At 44.5% G+C, this 19,416-nt stretch overlaps 2 protein-coding genes across 8 annotated transcripts in view; both read right to left on the reverse strand.

Annotated features, from left to right (window-relative positions):
- Window positions 1-2,312: 2,312 nt before the first annotated feature.
- Window positions 2,313-7,937, reverse strand: SLFNL1 (schlafen like 1). The gene is made up of 4 exons (XM_044435269.1): window positions 7,854-7,937; window positions 6,045-6,401; window positions 3,712-4,386; window positions 2,313-2,432 (listed from the first exon to the last, which is right to left on the reverse strand). Exons 1-4 carry the CDS (start codon window positions 7,935-7,937, stop codon window positions 2,313-2,315), a joined length of 1,236 nt encoding a protein of 411 aa, XP_044291204.1.
- Window positions 7,938-9,350: 1,413 nt separating this feature from the next.
- The window catches only part of SCMH1 (Scm polycomb group protein homolog 1), a 54,670-nt gene continuing 44,604 nt past the window's right edge, over window positions 9,351-19,416 (reverse strand). For all 7 annotated transcript variants that reach the window (XM_044434822.1, XM_044434825.1, XM_044434819.1 and 4 more), the window contains 3 exons: window positions 14,647-14,850; window positions 13,219-13,361; window positions 9,351-11,395 (listed from right to left, as the gene is read on the reverse strand). In XM_044434822.1, the coding sequence (XP_044290757.1) occupies window positions 11,270-11,395; window positions 13,219-13,361; window positions 14,647-14,850 (473 nt within the window). In that variant the 3' untranslated portion in view covers window positions 9,351-11,269. The remainder of the gene's footprint in view (window positions 11,396-13,218; window positions 13,362-14,646; window positions 14,851-19,416) is intronic.

Consider the following 19,416-nt stretch of genomic DNA (forward strand, 5'->3'; position numbering starts at 1 on the left):
GTTCTGCTTCTGCCCTTGGAACGAGTGTGAACTGTTGGGTCCAAAAGACAAAGGCTGTCTTTTACCCCTTGCATGATTTGGAGAGCAAGGGAGCACGGAGGCAATCCTAGTCTGTGTTCTTCCTGCTGTCCAGTGAATGCCGGTACACTTCTGAGTTCAGAGCGTCTTGTGTAGCCACATAGGATGCCAATTTAAGGCTGGTGTTGGGGGCCCAAGCAATTCTTTAACCCATGCACAGCCTTTGCCCGCTTCGAGAAACTATAGGATTGAGCATTGACCTATCTTCCTTTCATCCCTTTCTTAAGTTCCTTATATGTCTGGTTGCCTGTCTGTTGTGTTTTCATAGGCAGACAGTCATACAAGAGAGGTGAGCAGCTGTCAGGCTTGCGAGCTCTGGAGCCAGGTGCAAAACAGTGGCCATGGGTGTGTGCACAGGAATTTCACTACCACAACTGAACTCATAGCCCAGTCACAAAAATCTACTTCTGATTTCCCCCTGAGGTTCTCAACAATCTCATTTTGAAGGCTCCTGTGAGTCAGAAGCCCATAGTGCTTTCCTGCAAATTGCCTACAGGTCTCCCAGTAGAGCTTGATCCACCTTCTATCCATGAGCCAATGTCACACATGGAGATACAGGCCTCTCTTGTCCCTTGGTCTGTAATTCCTACATTTTCTTGTGGAAGTGTTCACTTTCATAAGAGGGCCTGGGCTGGTAGTTTAATTAATGTTTCTGATTAGCCTCTGTAACCTTCAAGATTTTGTAAGATCCAGACAGTTCATTGTTCAATGCTAGACAGCAAAAGGGACTCCTTGCATTTTCGGGGTCATGAGGGTGCTTGCAAGCCCATGACCCTGATAAATATATGCATTTTCTTTTTGCTCTCTAGCGGAACACGGAATTAATAGGGCACACACTTGCTCCTCAGGGAGTAGAAGATGGGATCAGTACTCATTACTGTCAGTTTAAGTAGTGAGATTGTACCTACATGAGACCTTAGCCGGTTCGTGCTGGTAGGGCTGATAAGGATTAAATCCAAAGGAGATGGGAGGAAAATTAGTGTACTGTATTGTCGGAAGAGACCTAAAAGATCATCTAATCTAACCTGCTACTGCTGAAGGAAATCCACAACATTGTCTTACCCAGCCTCTGCCACCCAGCTTCTGCTTAAAAATTTTTCATGGATAATCTACTAGTCTTGGGAGCAGCCCATTCCGTTGGGAAGTTCTTCAAACTTTTGGTCAAAATCATTTTCTTTGTAATATGAGTAAATTGTTTGGCTGCTATGATCTGGCAGCAGAAAACAAATTTACATCGTCTGGAAGACAGCCCATTATCACCTCTTGATGCCCTTCTTACCAGGCGAACTATACCCAGTTCATTTGACCTTTCATCATAGCACTTCGTCTCCAAGGCTTCCAGCATCTTTGCTGCCCTCCTGCTGTAGCCAGTGCTTATTCACCAATCAGCATAAATGTATGTAGAAAATTATATGTTGGCAACACGGCACCTTAAGGTGGTGGTAGAAGTAGGTATGTTACAACCTGCCCACTCTTCTTGGCCTTGAGGATGAATTGGAAACCTAGTAACTGAATTCCCCTTATGGTCTGCCAATTACCAGTCATTGACATTTGCTCATGGACTTAACTTGCAAAGACAAATGGTAGGGGATTTGCTTTCACTTTTAGGAAAAAAGTTTAGAATTGAAAATGCTTCTAAATGTTCCTGATACATTTTGAGTATGTGCCAAATTCAGGCCTTGAAGATCCATCAGCATGGGGATCTACTTAAGAATTTAGCATACTGGCAATAATCACACCAAAAATAACATGCATGGGCAAAGAAGCTGAAAAGCACCAAACACCTGACACATTAGAGAGACCATATACAGATTTCTCCAGCATACAGGTTTCTGGACATGCACATGGTAGGCATGTCATGAGCGGAGCCGGGGGTCAGAATAGATGCCCCGAGAGACCCCTTCCGACTTCCTCTCTTTCTATGTTTCTGTGTTTAGTTCCACTACCCAAACCGTAAACACCATGTGACATTTTCATGGGAAGTAAAATCCAGTGTTTTTGGACCAAATAGGAGTACTATAAATCTGTAACAATCCTAGTTGCTGATGGAGAAGAGTTTAACTTCTCTAGTGTACTGCTGCCTTATACTTAGCCAACTGGTGTCCTGATTGTTGGGCCTCTGTACCACCTACATAAGATAAAGGATTGCTCAACCAAGGCTATTTTTTGGGCTACGTTTACTTAGAACAGGTATGTAATTGTTCCAGATGATTAGTGATAAGATTGCTTAGCTGTCACATGATGGCACAACATTGAGATCTGGTAGCTTGCTGTATATTCTGCTGCAGGGTTTCATTCTCTTTCAGCAATCTCTCTATTTTTGCTTCCAGCTTCTTGATCTCCTCTGTCCATTTCTGGGGATTTACAAGAAGACATGTCATTTTTTCTCTGTGTAATAGTAAAAGCCAACTTACCTAGTTACTTCCTCTTTCCCTAAGCTGATCTCTGGCAGTCAATTTTCCTAGGAGTACTGATGGTTCTCAGGGGATTGGTGGAAGATTCTACTTGGTTTGGCTTAACTGCTTCAGGGTTACCTGCCACTTATAGTGTACGCGTTCACGAAGGAGAATAGTGTGAAGGACAGCAAATACGGTTTTACTGCATCTGACTGCTATCAGAGCTGCCACAATAGTCAGCTCTCCACCAAGGAGGATAGTTCGTTAAGTAGTCTTGCCAACTTAACAAGGCATTAAATATGTAGGAATTGGTGCAAGAGTATTTTACCCAATGGAGTCCATGGGAAGTATCCAGTGTGACACTTGCATTGACATAAATTACGGTATGCTAATGTAAACAACATTGCAATGCTAATGCCATACCAATAGCACTTGCTTGTGTGATGGCTTTCACCGGAAAATGTCTTGTACCAGCAAGCACTGTTAGCATAATTTATCTTAGTAACAGCTGAGCAGTGGATACTATTATATTATCTATTATAACAATATTATCTGGAGATCTTTGTTTTACACAAGGGTTGAGTTCCTCAATAATAGCAATAGAAAATGGTCATGGACATTCTGAGAATCAAACTTCTTGTCATTTCCTGGAGATAGTGATGGAAATGCCAATCTGGGTTTGAAGTGCTCTGTGCCTTATTATTTTAATTTCAAAAACCTGGATGCAGATCTTATCAGACTTAAGATCAGACCCCTTGAAATCAGTGAGACTTAATCATAATTTCAAAGGGTCAAGTGTAAATACTTTAATTATTTTTTTTGTTATGTAGTACAAAAAATCTACAAACCACACTGTTAAAAAACAAAAAATAGTAACAGTAGAATGATTGAAATCTACTGTACATATGATTAAATGTGGATCCAACCCAAAGGATTTCAGCAATAAAAGACAAACATTTGCCCAAACTACATTTATCAAAAGCCATAAACATGGTTTTTGCAAGCCAGTCTGTTTAAGCACCATTTCCTTTCTGAGAAACCCAAAAAAGTTGATGGAAAAGTAATGTTTCAGAATTATGTATATTGGACAGATGGAAACCAAGCTACAATGAAACAGTTGTTTCTATATGCCGGAAAAGCACTTTGCAGTTTAATTCCCTTGCAACAAAGGGAAATCATGTTGCCTTCTGCTGGTGTTGACCACCAATTAGCTTATGCAAAATTAGAGTGAAAATACCTGCCGGCACCAGTCCTGGATCGCACTCCCCGTGAGTGGGCCCTGAATGCTGCCGTCTCGCCGGAGGTAGACTTCCCCTTGATCTGTTTCATAAAGAAGAGGCTCTCCTTGCTGCCTGGGATGATGAACACTTAGGCGGATGACTTTTAGGAAGATGCCAGTGCCTTCAGCCTTGATAACTGGGATGAAACTCAATGTATAAGCTGCTGGGAACACTTGTGGCTTGAAGCCTTTCAAAAGAGAATCTACAAGCAGGCGGACTCGATCTTCATCCTTGTGGTTGCACTTAATTCCACGTACAAAGCCGTTATCCTCAACCCCCACAAAAAGGCTGCCTCCTTCACTGTTAAGGAAAGCACACACATACTTCCGCACGTGATGCTTTAGGGTTCCTGCCAGATATTCGCCGCTGCCACGCTTGAATTCCACGTTCCGGGTCTCATTGCCCATGAAGGCTCCATAGAACAGACACTCTTTGCCTATGATCTCTTTCTGGACAATGGCACTGTCTGAGCAAGTGCTGCTTAGAAAAGTCACTGGCTGGCCTCTCAGTCTCCAAGGATATTGAAGAGACTTTCTGATGGGCTGAGTATCATGTGGCAGCCACTTCCTCCTTCTCTCAGGCACTTGGAGCCCTCCCAGAGGAGCTTCTGAACTGCTCTCCGCAGAGTCACTCTGCAGATACGACAAAGGAAAACTGTGCGAACGTGCAGTGTGTAATCCAAGGGAACATGCCATTGTAATGGCCTGCCTGTAAAATGCTGGCCGAAGAGGTACAGAGGGGTGTTGATTGATCTATAGTAAGCCACCTAGGAAGGCCTTTTGGCAGTTCTAGGTGGCATATAAATATGTGCATAAACAAGCAACCATATAAATAAAGTCTGTGACAATTCCATGCTTATATGCAAAACGGTGATCTCTCTATTGTCCCAGAGAGTTGCTGATTTCTGGTTACTTGATGACTGGCAGTATATATCTAGCTCACTGTGGTGGACTGGCAAAGATTTTAAGTTAGGGAAGGCAACCTAGTAGTGCTTCCAGTCAGAGTTCTCATTCCACTACCTGTCAAAAGGTATTCTGCACCTATTCAGTCTATTCTTCCTTAATGGATGTTTTTCTTTTTTAAAAGAACAAAGAGTGAAGCATGGGGTGAGAAACAATGAAGGGATTATAATAGGCATGGGGGAGAAATTACTCCTGTGACTATTTCATGATGAAATTATTAGAATTAATACACATCGTTTTTGATGGTACTTTATTAGTTATGTAGAAGAATGTGTACCAACAAACTCTGGATATTCCAGGAATACAGTGTAATTAATGGAAATAGTTATATTTTGTTTTACATCTAGTTTTTGTCTTGAGGATGTAAAAGGGGATTTTTCCTAGCTAGCTAAGCTCTTCAACACTCTTCTGCTTATTTGCAGTTCATATTTAATACTGTAACAATTCTTTGATCTTCCCAGACAGCTAAGTATTTCCCTTAGGGAGTTCTTGCCTCTTCCCAAATTACAGTTCCCAGGATTCTTAGGGAAAGCTGTGCCAGTTAAAAGCAGTATGCAATTGGTATGTTTGGAATACAGAGCCCCTTCTACTAATGCCAGGAGCTAGATATGTTTGTTCCTGTTCTTGTATAGAAGCAGCTTGAAGTCTGCTTCTGATAGGATCTCCCCTGTAGTGTGCATCCTGCAATGAAAATGTTGCCTGGCAAGAGGAATTCTGTGCCGGAGCAACCATCTTTTCCTAGTCGTGCTGCACTGCTTTGTCTGATAATTTGCTCCCTTCCTCTTCCTTCCAATGGGAAGGAATTAACTGTGCCAACTTTGGCATAACTGAGGGTCTTTAGTATTAAGGGAATAAGGGGACTTTGGGTTCTGCCACCCCAAGACACCCTTCTTTACCCTATCAATATCCATATATTTACTGGGGCCATAATGTCCCAGAAATGGGCTTCTCTTTCACCATTAGAGCAGCAATTATATAGAGCTCACTGCAAAAGCTTTATTGTAAATTTAAAAGAAATTTATGTTTGGACAGATGTTTGCCAGGGATGCTTCAGGTGCAGAAACTATTCATTTTGGAATGGTGTGTGCAGTTTAGTTCTATAGATTTCCACTTTGTGGATCAGTATCACACAAGGGAACTGTCCTTATGTGCACTCCCAAGATCTATTGAATAATTATCTACATTCTCAAGTTTTTTCCTACTATCGTGAAGTCCTGCCCTAAGGGAGAATTATCCATTCCTGCTCCTTCATGGATCACTGCCTTGTCGTGGTGAAGGGGCTTGCGTAGCTCAATGAAACTATGAGCTCTGCCATGCAGAAGCCTTACCTCTCCGCCATTTTTGCTACCAGATGCAAACTTCCTGCCTTGTCCCACAACTAGATTTTTTCCTTTCTTCACAAGCTCCTTGGCAAGGTCTTTCTCTGCTTCAGGGACAAGCAGCAGTTGCTTCAGAACATGTTCCAGGCTGACCTCTGTTGCCACCTGGACAAAGGCATAGGCTTGCCTGCGTTTTTTGATCACTTCAATGTTGTGTCTCTGAAGGGTGACACTGGCCATTCCAAGGATGTCTTTCAGCATGCTGCAGAGAACTTCACGGGAATACTTGGGGTTCAGGTTTCCAATGTAGAGGATGTAAGATTGTGTCTCCTTAGAACAAGGTTCTTCTTCCTCCTCCTCTTCCTCCTCCTCTCCCCCTTCCTCCTCCTCTTCAATGTTGGCCTCTGCCAAAGCAATCTCTGGGACCTGAACCGTATTGCAAGCTGGTAGTACATACTCTGCTATGACCTCTGGAATGGCTTCTGTTTCCATTTTCAGAGCTCAAAGATGGTAACAGAAATCCTCATTGCTCCTCATTTGGATATTGCTGGTTGGAGCAGCGTACAGCAGGCTGACTCATTAACTTTACGCTGGCCTTGTGGCTTTCTTCTTCATTAGTGCATGATGAAAGAAAGGCCACTCCTTTCTGGCTTGCTTCTATGGATGGAGAAGAAACAGGGAACTATTGTTTCCACAAGCTCTGTGACTGATAAGGCCTCAGTATGATAAAAGCCTGTGATGAAATGATTTACAAAAAACATGAATTTTGCCTCTAGACATCATGAGAACGAGGATGGTGATTTGGCAGGAGAAACTTGCTGCTTCAAGGGGAGAGGCTCCTCTGGCTTTCTCTTTCATATAGAGTTGTTTAATGAGTCATAACCAGATCTTGCTAAATCCAATGGAGGTTCATACAGTCCAGGATTCCATTTCCACTACATCCGCTATGATTTCCTGTGCCGTCTAGCAGCTCTTTCCTGGATGACCAGAGTTTAGTCAACTCCAACAGCATAGATATGTTCTCAGCCAGCAAATTCTGCAGTTCTGTGGGTTAGGATGTTACTATCTTGAATAACTTGGTGTCGTCTATGACAGGGCTGGTAAGATTTCAGACTTGCAGGAACCAATTCATTTTAAATCCTCCAACTGGAGCCTAATATAAAAGACATACCATTGGAACTAAAGAATTCTGAGCCAAGGAATTTGTTTTGTGTACCAGAACTGAACAAGCAACCCAAGTCCTTCGGTACAAATATCCACTCCTGGGTCTTTCCCCACCTCTCTACATTTCTGTATTTCAACACTATAATTTGGAGGGAAGGGGAGGGCATTGTTGCTACAGCTAATCTACCGGGGGCAGCGATCCCTTTCCAATCTACTGCGAATCTCAGAGATCTATTTATTTAGCGGACTTATATGCCGCCCCATTCGCGTAAGCCTCGGGGCAGCTTACAAATAAATAAATATCATTAATACAATAAAATGCAGTTGGAGACATCCTGGCCAAAGTTGTTAAAATCAAAAATAAAATCAACAATTAAAATGCCATTTGAATAAACAGAGCTCAATCTACCTTCTACTCATCTCTGACCTACAGGGTTGCAATTATGCCCAGTAAGTGATGAAGGGTGAGGCAGGGACTTGCTTGGGCAAACACTGGTGCAGGTCAGGTTGCTGTGGCTCCAAAACCAATAGCTGCCAAATTAAATGGCCAAAAGCATCGTGGAAGATATCGCTGTAGGTCAGTCTGCTCAATATATTCCCAAGTTATTAAACTTGCAACACAGCCAATCAGTTAGTACTCCAGCCAAAGCAAACCTGCTTCACAATTTTAATCCCATGCTCCATCTCCGCCCCAGAATCCTCAAAAAACAAGTTACCATGGAAGGAGTTGGTGTTCATGCTGTACCGAACAGCTCCAGGTTTGTTAGCACCTACAAGCCATGGGCTCTAGCTATGTTACTTTCCTGGCATGCACCTCCCAAGTCTCTTTAACAGGGCTTCGCATTGTGAGGTCATAGATGCCCTCACTTTAGTTCTAAGCAGTATTCAGTTGGTCATGCGGAATTGGAGATGGACCATGAATAGACAAGATTTGCCGAAGAGGAGTTAAATGAAGATATATTTCAATGGTTCCCATTTGAGCTGGAAAAATACAACAGCAACAAGCGGAAAGATATTTGAATTTCAGCAAGCAAAGATGTGGATCGCAAGAACTGGGAATGGGTGCTCCTTTGAGCACTTAAGCAATGTAAACCAACCCGATACCAGGAATAGTTTCCACTTCTTTTAGTCACACAGGTAACTATGTTGATGAGACCCATCTGCGAAGTAGGCAAACTGCCACTTGGATAGACACTATTCCTCTTCTTTACGGAAAGGAGCTTTAGCTAATTATCTCCATATTGGTCAAATATATCTAAAAGTATCTCTAGTCTACCTTTAATTTCCCAAACTTGTGCCCTTCTGATGTTTGGACTTCAATTTCCATCAGTTCCAGCCAAAATAGCCACCGGTCAGGAGTGGTCCAGAATAGACTCAGTTTGAGAAAGGCTGTGTTACTTGGTTTCTACAATGTGCTCTGAGATTGTAAGCATACTTTTTGCCTTCAGTCTGTAAAGGATAGATGAGCAAGAGCCTTTACTTATGTAAACATTCCAGCTGTTCCTGGCTACATTTAAAGGATGCTTAAACTTGCAAATGAGTCAGCACGTACTGTAATGACAGTTCACCAGCAATGGATGGTCCAGGCAGCTGCAACACTGGCACACTAATGTGAACAGCCTAATGGGTCAGTGCACATAACGATTTAAATGTGAGTCTTGGAATGCCTAAACAGTTAAGAGTTCTTGCTGTGACCCATGTCCTGCATAAATCAGGCGTGTTACTTTTCATACCAACTTACTGCAAGCTACTTTGCTTCCATACACAAAATTAATTCCCCCACTGCACACCTTGGTTTCTTCTTTTTCCTCTTGTAAAGAGACAGGGCTAGGCTTGCACAGAATGAGAAAAAGGGCCGTGAGGGAGAAACTGGAGGTCATTTCCCCATTTCACACCATGTTCTCCCTGCATTGTGTTGTCCCAGTTTTTCCTGATTTGTTTCGAAACCCTATAACTCAAGCACTTGTTTGAATTGGGAGTGGGATGTTCTCTCGGTGTCAGAAGTCTTACGCAGACATTTATATTCAGCATCTAAGGGCACAATCCTGTATGAGCTTAAACAGAAAAAAGGACTACTACTCCAAGCATGCCCAGCCACACCGACCCATTTTTAGCACCCATCAGCAAAGAACCACAGTAGAATGCCTCCCGTACTATTTTTTCCTTTTATTTATAAACCAAATCAACAGATTAAGTGCAGAAAAGAATATTGGCAGGGCCCTCGCTGCTACGTATAAGTAGGTGGTGCTCACAGAAACGGAATTCTGCAGCCAGGCAGTAATAGCAGAGCAGGGAACCCTCTCCTCACAAGGGCTGTACTGGCCAATCCAGCTGTTGACCGAGTCACACGACTCCATTGCACTGCAGTTGAGCTCTGACTCCTTTCCGCATTGGGCTTATTGCCTGTGAATTTTCATTGCTTGTTTCAGAGGCTGGAATTATGTTCTTTTTTGCATTTTCAGCTTGACTTCTAATCTGTTCTAGGGAAATCTAGAAAGCACCTCTTCCACAACACCTGGGAGGGTGGAAGAATCATCCACAGGATGGGCAGTGGGGTATGTGACTTGGGAAGAGAGAAGTGCACCTTCCATTGCCCTGCCCCCAGTATGGGGCAGAAAAATAGCCAAGCACAACTGAAGCACAGGGTCCATTTTCTTCTTTGGGAACCAAAGGACAGGGCAAATGGCCAAGGAGCTAATGGAGGAAATAACAACCACTACCATGGCTTTACTTTCTGAAAGCAAAGAAAAGGGCTTCAGTCAAGGACCTGGAGGGCAGAACGTAGGGGGCACGAGCTTGTTATGTTCTTTTCTCATTCTTACCTGGCAGCAGCAACAGCCCTCTACTATATGGAACAAGGAGGGCCACTGCAAGTGCCATAAAAATAAATACATTAAACATTTTCCAGAATACATACAAACAAAACAATTCATGTTCCCCGCTTGAGCTGGGGAAGGACAAACCATCAAAATATCTGTTTCCCATCCATCTGACATCCCTTTCACCCGTCAGGTAGCTACAACTGAAAGGCTCTGACAGCATGAACTGGAGGGGTAAAAATTCATGGTACCATTGTGGAATAAGAAACATTTAATTTCTCCGAAAAAAAGTTTAAACAGTTGCCATTTCTATAGCAAGTAGAAAAACATCTGAGACTCTTAAGAAAAAAACTGGGCTGCTCAGCTGAGTGTCCTCTGACACCTGGGTAAGGGGAACTGCACTTCCTTCCCTTGCGACTGCACCCAGCCCGCTTGGGAGAGCGCCAAAGGTGGGCAATGGAGACTGCAACAGATCCACTGCTGCACCAGCGTAAGCATCCTCCCCAAGTCCTTGCTTGAAATAAATATTAGAGCTTTCTGTCCTCAGGCCAGCAGCACAGGAAAACTGCTAGCTTGTGGCCTCCGCACAGGAAGAGGCCTGACAGCACCAAGAGGTGTGTGTGTGTGTGAGAGAGAGAGCGAGCGAGCGAGCAAGTGAGCGCACGCACTATGCTCAGATAGTGGGACGAGCAGGGTGCGGGGCCTCTGCCATAACCTCCCCAGCCTTGGCGCCCAGCGGAGTGAACGATCACGTTAGCAGCAGCTGCTTGTCTCTTGCCAGAGCTGGCTCCTTGCAGTCAGTCTGCTCTGTATGGCACCGAACGAGGAACCCCTCCTGGCACTCAGTCATTGCCTGAAGAGGATCCCTGGGGGCGGGGGGGGGCAAAAGAACATGGTACATCTGAAAAAGAAGGCCGAACAGCCAGGTCTGACATGAGTGTGGCTCTGCCAGAGCTCCAAGTATGTGCGAAGAAGCACTGTCTTCCTGGTAAGGTGGATTGTGGTCCCGTCTCCACTGGCAGAAAGCAGAAGCAGCATCCACCCTTTTATGCCAATGAATCTAAACGCAAGTCTCCTTTGAGTGGGGGTGCCCAGGGTCTTCCTCCAGATCTCCACCTTCTCCTCGCTGGCAAAGAAGGCGTCCTCATAGCACTGTTACAGGTAAGGCGAGGAACGTAGGCATGCATGACCAGCCTGCATGGGGAGCCGAGGGTGCCACTTCGGCCGAGACTGTGCCAGGATGAACCTTGTTCAGAATTTGCCCTGTTTTAACTTGTCAATGTGGTAGGTGAGTTTCAGTGCTGGCCCCAGCTTCAAGCCCATGTACTTCATCATCATGTCACTGCGCAGCAGCAGCAGGGCCTTGCCGTCGATCTCCTGCAAGCAGAGAACATAGAGAACCACACTTGCGCCAAACCCAGGAGACCTTTGCACTGCTGCCAATGCTTCAGCATGGCCAGAACCAACACTATGGGATAGGCTGGGATACTGCAATGGCAGCACTGGCTCATGTGACATGATGAGTGGCACCTGTCAACATTCACTCATTTACAAACCTTTAAAGGGATTAAGCCCTAAGACTCAGCAGTGGGCCAACCCATCTTTTCCAGCCCATATAGGGAAATTCTAAATCCAAACTCCAGCCATTTCCCGAAGATTTCTCCACATGACTAATGTGCTACCTAGAGCTACATGTCCTTTATGGGGAAAGTCTAAATTCTACATGTCTGCAAGCTTTTGTGGCCAAACTGAACCTATTTGCAATGATCTGGTTTTTGCTAATCATGAACAAGGGCATGGTCTTCTTTGACTATGGTGTAACAGCATGGCAATCGAGAGCGGTGTGCTGAGATTACCAGGGAGTTTTGCAGGGAGCGTTTGTTTCTTTGCTTGAACAGAACGAAAAGGTGCACACAGTGCTGGGTACTTCATCAACTCACTTCACCTTCACTGGATCCTGACTGAGAGTTCACATCAAACTCGCATGCTTTCTATCTCTGCCCCGCAACAAGTGCCTTCTGTCAGCATTCTTCTGCCAACCCCGCTGGCTCCTTGAGCTGTGCAGGTTTGCCTCACTTTTTTATTATTTTTGTTAATTATATTTCTATACCACCCATAGCCAAAGCTCTCTGGGTGGTTCACAGCATTGAAGTCCCCCATCCAGACTTGTATATCCTTGTATGAATAAAGTGGCATCAAAGCTGATGGGGCTTTCAGACAAGCCTTTTGGGCACTGTGGAAACAATGTCTGCCTTCACGCTTTCCCCCTGCCCCATCTGCAGGGTTCAGGTCTATTTACGTAACCCCTGAACCAAGTCTGTGTAGTCTCAGGAAATGCTCCCCATAGAACCGAGCAGCTTCTGATTGCCTAAATTCCTGCTATTAAAACTCCTGGTCACACGCCAACTGAAAGCTACATTCTGGTCTACAAATTTCATCCAAGAGCTCCCACTACTGGGCTTAACTGTCAACTGAGGACTGGTCCTGTGTCATCTTTTCCCAGTGGCTCCATTCTACAGCAAATCGATTTCCTCTTCTGCACTGCTCTGTCTCTGGGAGCAGGAATGGCTCAAAACAGCACTTGCGCATCTTTTCCAGCTATGTCAGGGCAATGTCAACACTGTTCCCTCCAAGCACTGTTCTAAATAGCTGGGGGAGAGGGATTTTCAATATAAATAAGCACAGAAATTCAACTGTACAATAAAAGGCACTCTGACCAGTTTATCTGAGAAAGGGCTGCCAGGTCATTTTTGACAGCGCTGTATGAAACAAGCAGGCCAAAGATGGCCCATTTGCAGAAATTATGAATAAAGCTGTCAGGAACAGCAGCGCCCTCCACATCCAACCATTGCTGTCTGCCTGCAGCAAGACATGCAGCGAGCATTCTCTTGGCGCTTGTTCTTGCCCTACATCTGATGGCTAGTTGCATCCATGCAAACAATGCCTGACTCACCCTGCTCTGATGGACCGCGAGCGGTTACTGGAAGTTTGCTCCCTTTGACAGGGTTTCTCTGTAGGAAAGACCAGTCAGATACTGAAGCCCCCAGAGGGAAGAGAATTGGCGCCAAAGAGGGGTTGTAAAATAAGGGTTCTTTGTTTGAAGCTGCCCTGTAGCTGCTGAGAGCAGGGGCAGCTGCAGCAGGAGGGGAGAATGGCCCTGATCCACTTAGGCACAGACTTATATCCCTGTTCATATTTACATGTTTTCGGAAGAGGTCTGCATGAGGACCCAGCTGGGGATCAGCTTCTCTCACAAATTGCATGACGTTTTCTACTGTCCAGGCAGAGGGGTCCCGGGTGCCCAACCGTGAGATGTCTCGAGGGCCAAGGTATCTTTCAGAACCTGGAGGGCAGAACCATAAACACACACTGACATGTTTGAGCAGCAGAGGTGAAGTGCTATGTAATGCACAGGATTCTTCTAGATAGGTTTTTAAAAATGGTCATTCCTCTTGTTGCCATTGTTGTATCCGATTTGCACTTAGCACTTCAACATGGTCAGTAATAGATGTCACACTTAAAACTCTCCTCCATCACCTTTGGTTCTTACACGGATCATTGAATGATTGTTTTAGTAGCTTCACTGGTTTTATTATGAATCTGCCTGGAGGTCTGTGCCCATGATTGCCCTTTCTCCCCAGATTCTACTTGGACCACTATTTAACATGAAATGCGTAGTGCTCTACCTCTTCTGTTGTACTGGTGTCCCAAGTGAAAAACGCACTGAGAATACTAATGCAAAAAGCAAGAACTGGATCACAAAATTAATGTGATGCACATCGTGAGAAATATATGAACAACATTTGGCCCATGGGTAAACTGTGCTGGCTTTTCCAAGACCCTACAGTGACCAAGAGGTATCCTACTGTGTAGTCCTCCCTGAAAACAACAGTGAGCTTGCAATGTGAAAACCCTACACTTCAAACCCATAACCTATTACATGTGCCAATATATGGAAAAATGCCTGGACAGCACATATGGAGATACATGGGAGAGTTACTAAGCTGCTGAAATAGCACAACTTTTTGTTCTGCATTGTAAATGTATATCTGACTCATCCATGCTGTATGTTTTTCTCTCCACTCTCCCTATGTTTATGTTGCTTATTGTATTAACGTCATAAAAGTATTAATAGCAATGAAGAGAAAGATTTGGTATATAGTAGAAATGGAGAAATTAATTATGTAAGATGTATTCAAAGTACAGCAGATTTTATGATGGGTTAGTATTTTCTTGTGTGGTAATCTACTGGGAACAGTAAACAGAGTTAGAGGCACCAACACTTAATATGGTAGAAATTACATGAGTTATCATTTGTCTCTTCTGTTTGAAATGCCTTATTGCTATATAGTATGTTATTTTACCTCCATCTATTTTATTATGAATTTAGTTGAAGAACAAAACCACCAAGAACGCTGCAGCAGAGCCTATCTTGCATCAGACATCACTTACATTGCTGTCCCTTCCTGAATGCATTTGGGCAGCCAATGGAATTATGATAAAAGGAAAGCTGAGAATTAGCATCCCAGTAGCCCAAGAGTCTCACTCTTGCTCCCTTATTACTAATATCAAGAATACAAGACTGGAGCGAAAAGTGCTTCACAGAGAAGGTGTTTCAGTTCTCTTACCTGCAGCACTAAGCCTATGCAAGGAGGAGCCACTGCACTGGGTGAGGCTGGAGGGCTGGTGAAGGTGCCTGTACCCCTGAAGTCGGTAGTCTCTTGCATTCCTGCTGGGACTGGATGCATTGACGGCATTCAGGGCAGAGTCCAGAGGGTCCAGACGAGGCTCCAAGGGACCTGGCAGGCCATCGCTCAACACAAACGTTTCACCTGGAAGACACAAAAGGAACTGATGAGAAGTGTCTGGCTGCCAGCTACGGGGTGCAGAATGCACAGGCATCCAGAGCTGTGAGAGGCAGAGCGGTAAGAGCCCTTTTGTTCCGCCAGAGAGTCAGAAGGAGGGGATCACTCTCGCTTGTAAATGAATACAGGATATTTTGGGGGTGATCTCCCTGCCCCCAATAACTGTGTTTACCAATCCAAACTCTGTATTAATTGAGGGTCACATGTTGAGTTTTTCCCTATATTGCCATTAAAAATGTTCAGCCATTTTTACCACAGGAGTGAATGGCCATTTGGTTTAAGTCACTTACACTGGAAGATTCAATATACAGTATCTATATTCATTCCCCAGCACTCCTGAAACTCCTATTCACCAGACCAAAACAGGCAAGGGCTCATAGCCATTGAATTTTCTGTCAATCCAAGCATAATTTCGGCACATGTTGTTGGGAAATATTAAAATGGAATGTATAGAATCCTGGGACCTCTTGGTCTCTACTTTTATCACCACCTTCCAATTCCCTGAGAAGACTAACAGGGAATTTTCGGTCCATCCCTGCAGCTCCTCCTTTTCTCCGTCTTAATACTGGAGTAAGGGCCAGCATAGTTACTCCTATTTTGTGCCCAACTGCCTCCTCATGCTCTGTTTCTAGCTCTTTGGCACAAGGCGCACACCTGCACCCACATGATATGACACAGTTTGATCACTAGCTGTAAGCCTGGTTCCAAGATCTGTGGGGAAACAATATCCTCCTCCTACCTGAGGTCTGTGTACTTTTTATAGAAAAATACAACATAAGCAAAAATGCTGCCCCTCTAAGTCAGCTGAGCAGCAGGCGGAAGACCGCACCTCCTTCTGCCAGAAAGACTGGAGGTAGTAGATTTCAAGCTGCTTCAGAGCACAATGAAGACCTTAATACAACAGAACTGCAAAGAGAACACACGATTGTGGGAGACACTGATGGGGAATGGTAAGCAGTTTCTCTCTCTCTGCTTATTATCCTGCCCACAGAAAACTTCTGGAGAACCTGGAACACTGCTCATTACTTCAAGGCATTTTAATTGGGCAGAATAAAAAGTATTACCCTGTCGTGGGAGAACCTTATCCAGCCTGAAGGATGCACACACACCTATTCACAAACACTCCATTCATATATATATATACACACACGCAAGGGCAGAAAACTCCTCATAGAGAAAAAACCTGCGCCTCCCCCCAAGTGGCAGTTTGCTGCCATTCTCTATTCACAGAACCATAGACTAGCAGGGTTGGAAGGAACCGGGAGGACCAACCCCCTGCTCAGTGCAGGACTCCAAGTTAAACCATCCCTCTCTGATGGCTGTCCAGTTGCATCTGGAATGCCTCTAGTGCGGGAGATCTCACAACCTCCCCAGGTCGTTGGTTCCGTTCTTGTACTGCCCTAACAGTCAGGAATTCCCCCCCCCCCATCTCTAATCAGCATTTGGCTTCCTGTAATTTGAGCCCATTATTCCACGTCCTGCACTAGAAGAGATCCCCTCCTTCCTCTTTGCGACAGCCTTTCAAGTACTTGTAAAGTGCTATTGCATCTCCCCTCAGGCTGCTCTTCTTGAGGCTAAACATGACCAGTTTGTTTCCAATCCCTGAATCATCCCTTGTTGCCCTCCTCTGAACCCTTTCAAGCTTGTCTGCATCTTTTTTAAACTGTGGTGCCGAGAACTGGATTGTACACTGCAATACTGAAAGGCAAGGAACTTTGCATCTCTCTAGTTACTCTGCTGCATTGAGAAAAGGTGGCTTTGTTATAAGGGAGAAGCTTTGACTTAAATTATATAGCGAAGAGACTTTTGTCCTACCTAGAGAAAGATGTTAGGGCCTGGGGAAGAAGCTGGCAGATGGAGAAATCTCTGTGGCTCTGTCCAGCCTGCAGGCCAGAGGATCTACATCCTGGCTCTGCTGCAACTTTTAGATATTTAGGCAGAAGACACAACCCTCTGCCTTCAAAGCAAGCACTGAAAAATACAAACCAAAAGGACATGCAAGCTAGAATGTCTTGTGTGCTCCTAGTGCAGAGCTATGCGGAGAAGGTAGAGAGGAAATCTACTCTCATAATGCCTCTGTGACATAAATGAAGACTGGGAAAGCCAAGCAGGTTGAGCTCATGGTACATTTGGCTTATAAGAAAATCATCAGCTCAAGGTCAGCATCAATTTTTAAAAGCCCCCGAGTAGGTATAATATGTTCCTAACTCAGCAGCTCTAAAGGATGTTTTGGACTCACCGGTCAGGTCAATCAGAGAGGAGTCGTCATGTCCCAGAATGTCCTTTTCAGATATTGTTTGATCCCCTGACCTGTCCAAATGATGGAAGACTGACCGAATTCCACCATTTGTTTTAGGGCAGTTTTAATAAATGTTAACTCTTTCTAGAGATGTTGCAAATGGTTCTTCCATGTAGCCACTGTGGGGATGAAGATCAACTTTCTACAAACCAGCAGTTTGATACTGCTGGTATATGTGAAAGGTGTCGATTCAAATGCCCATGGAAGGAACACCGTGTTTCACCATACTTCATGAGAGAGATAAGAACTGCCTTGCTGAACTGAAGGTAAGAATTATTTAAGTAAATTAGTAATATTCAGCAGGTATTGGGCAGGCAAAAGTAATGGGTGTAGAAGGGGGACCCAAAAACCCCAGGAATTATCTTCTGGAGGGTAGGCCCATTCTAGTGCAGGTTTGCCCCACTAGGTGAGTGTTCTAGGAACCCATCTGCATCGATGTGCCCAGCCGGGTGGTTGTGAGAGGCTGCATTTGGCTTCAGTGAGCTTTTCTGGAGACATCTCAATGTGTTTGCCTATTTCGGGAAACCTGATTTGCACAAACAACACATGGTGAAATTTCGCTCAGCTGAGTGTTCAGCTGTTTTTGACCAAAAATGGCATGACCCTTGTGTCCCATCCTCCCTAGTCCCCCAATCTCACCCCATGAAACTTCGTTTTGTTTCCCCGGATGAAAAGAGTCCTCAAAGGGAAATGTTTTGCTGATACAGAGGAGGTGAAACAAAAAACGGCAGAAGTACTAAAAGGCATTCCTTTTCTTCCCCCAATCCTCGTAGCTGTGGATTGTCAGGAACACAAATGCTCTTGCCTGCCGCACTAAAAAGTAGAATCCAGTGAAATGTGGAACAAAGGATTTGTGGGATTGCACACAAAACCCACAGCATTCTGGCCTGCATGTCTAGTACCCCAGGCTGTGTTTTCGGACAAGGTCAGGGTGGCTACTGCTGCTGCAGTGGGACTGTGGATCTTCACACAGTTGAGGCTGTCTAGCACAGGTCCCAATAGAGGAACAATGGCAGGGATGTTTAGATCATTTATGATAATACCGTACACTGTTTTGTTCTTCTGGCAACACTCTGATATTAGGTGAATCAAGGATTTCCGTGGTTGTCCAGGTGTCTTAATTTCAAATACCGAGCAAGCTATGTCAATATTTCTAATAGCAGCAGCCCAGCGTGCTTCAGCACAAAGGAATCCTATAGCGGCCCCACAGTAGAAATGGGTGTCAGTCTTGCATCTTGTCTGACCGGCTTTCTGCATTTGTCTCAGTGGTGATCTGAGCAGGGGGAATGATCCCCAGGACACTTTTTGTCCTTCTTGCTGTTTTTTTACAACACTTAAACGCAGCATACAGGAATTTAAGGCAATATGACACCCTTAACTTGTATTCCATGGCAAATGCTACCATCAGGGAAGAACTTTACTGAGAGCATAAGAAGAATATTTTCATTACTGAAGCAGCCCTAAGAAATATTTTGCATGAATAATGCTTCAAATGCTGACTGAAAAAAGATAGAGGGCCCTTCCACCCTCTAATACAGGGCCAGGGAAGCTCTTTCAGTTGGAGAGTTAAACTTAATTACAAGGAAGCTTATAGAGGTAACACTGCAGTGGTGAGTGAAGGCAAAAGCAGTGGGACCAATGTTTTTTTTAAAAAAAACACCACAATATGTTTGAAAGCTCTTAGTGCCTGTAATTAAGCTGCAGGAGAGGCATGATCTTTTAGAATGGGGGAAAAACTGCACAAGAGATGGAAGCTAAGATCAGTGATTAAAAGAAATGAGGTGGGAGTATCTGAAGAACCCCCTGGGGGGCAGATGGAGACTGCAGGAAGGTCAGATTTACCCCTTCTCCCAGCTGTGAGTTTTCGCGTCTCTGCTGCAACATATCCATGGCAGCAGATGCTAAATGGCAGGAGAAGAACTTTTCATGAAACTGGCCATGTATTTCTAGAGTACTGTATCTATTACAGTGGCTGATGTGGGTGGAACATTACAGTGGGAAGGTACAGGGGTACTCAAAGAAGAACAAGACATCAAGATACACTTCCATCATACGAGGCTGATCCTTCTGTCCCAAAGAGGGCAAAACCTCCCAGAGAGCCCTGATGGATCTGAACAAGGATTCCTCTAGGCCAATATCCTGCTTCCCAGTCTCCAACAAGCCCACAAGTAGGACAGGAAGGCACTAACTCTCCTATACTCTTGTCCTTCAGAAACTGATGTTCAGAGGAATGT

This window comes from Varanus komodoensis, unplaced genomic scaffold, assembly GCF_004798865.1.
Source record: "Varanus komodoensis strain SLA01 unplaced genomic scaffold, ASM479886v1 scaffold29_1, whole genome shotgun sequence".
NCBI classification, from domain to species: Eukaryota; Metazoa; Chordata; class Lepidosauria; order Squamata; family Varanidae; genus Varanus; species Varanus komodoensis.

What these genes read in the sequence shown, in the direction of transcription:
- SLFNL1 (XM_044435269.1), bottom strand. Translation starts at nt 7,937, where the DNA reads ATGAACACCAACTCCTTCCATGGTAACTTGTTTTTTGAGGATTCTGGG. An exon ending in GTAGCAAAAATGGCGGAGAG is followed by an intron (nt 4,387 to 6,044) that starts GTAAGGCTTCTG and finishes TCGTATCTGCAG; the next exon opens with AGTGACTCTGCGGAGAGCAG. An exon ending in TCCAGGACTGGTGCCGGCAG is followed by an intron (nt 2,433 to 3,711) that starts GTATTTTCACTC and finishes GTAAATCCCCAG; the next exon opens with AAATGGACAGAGGAGATCAA.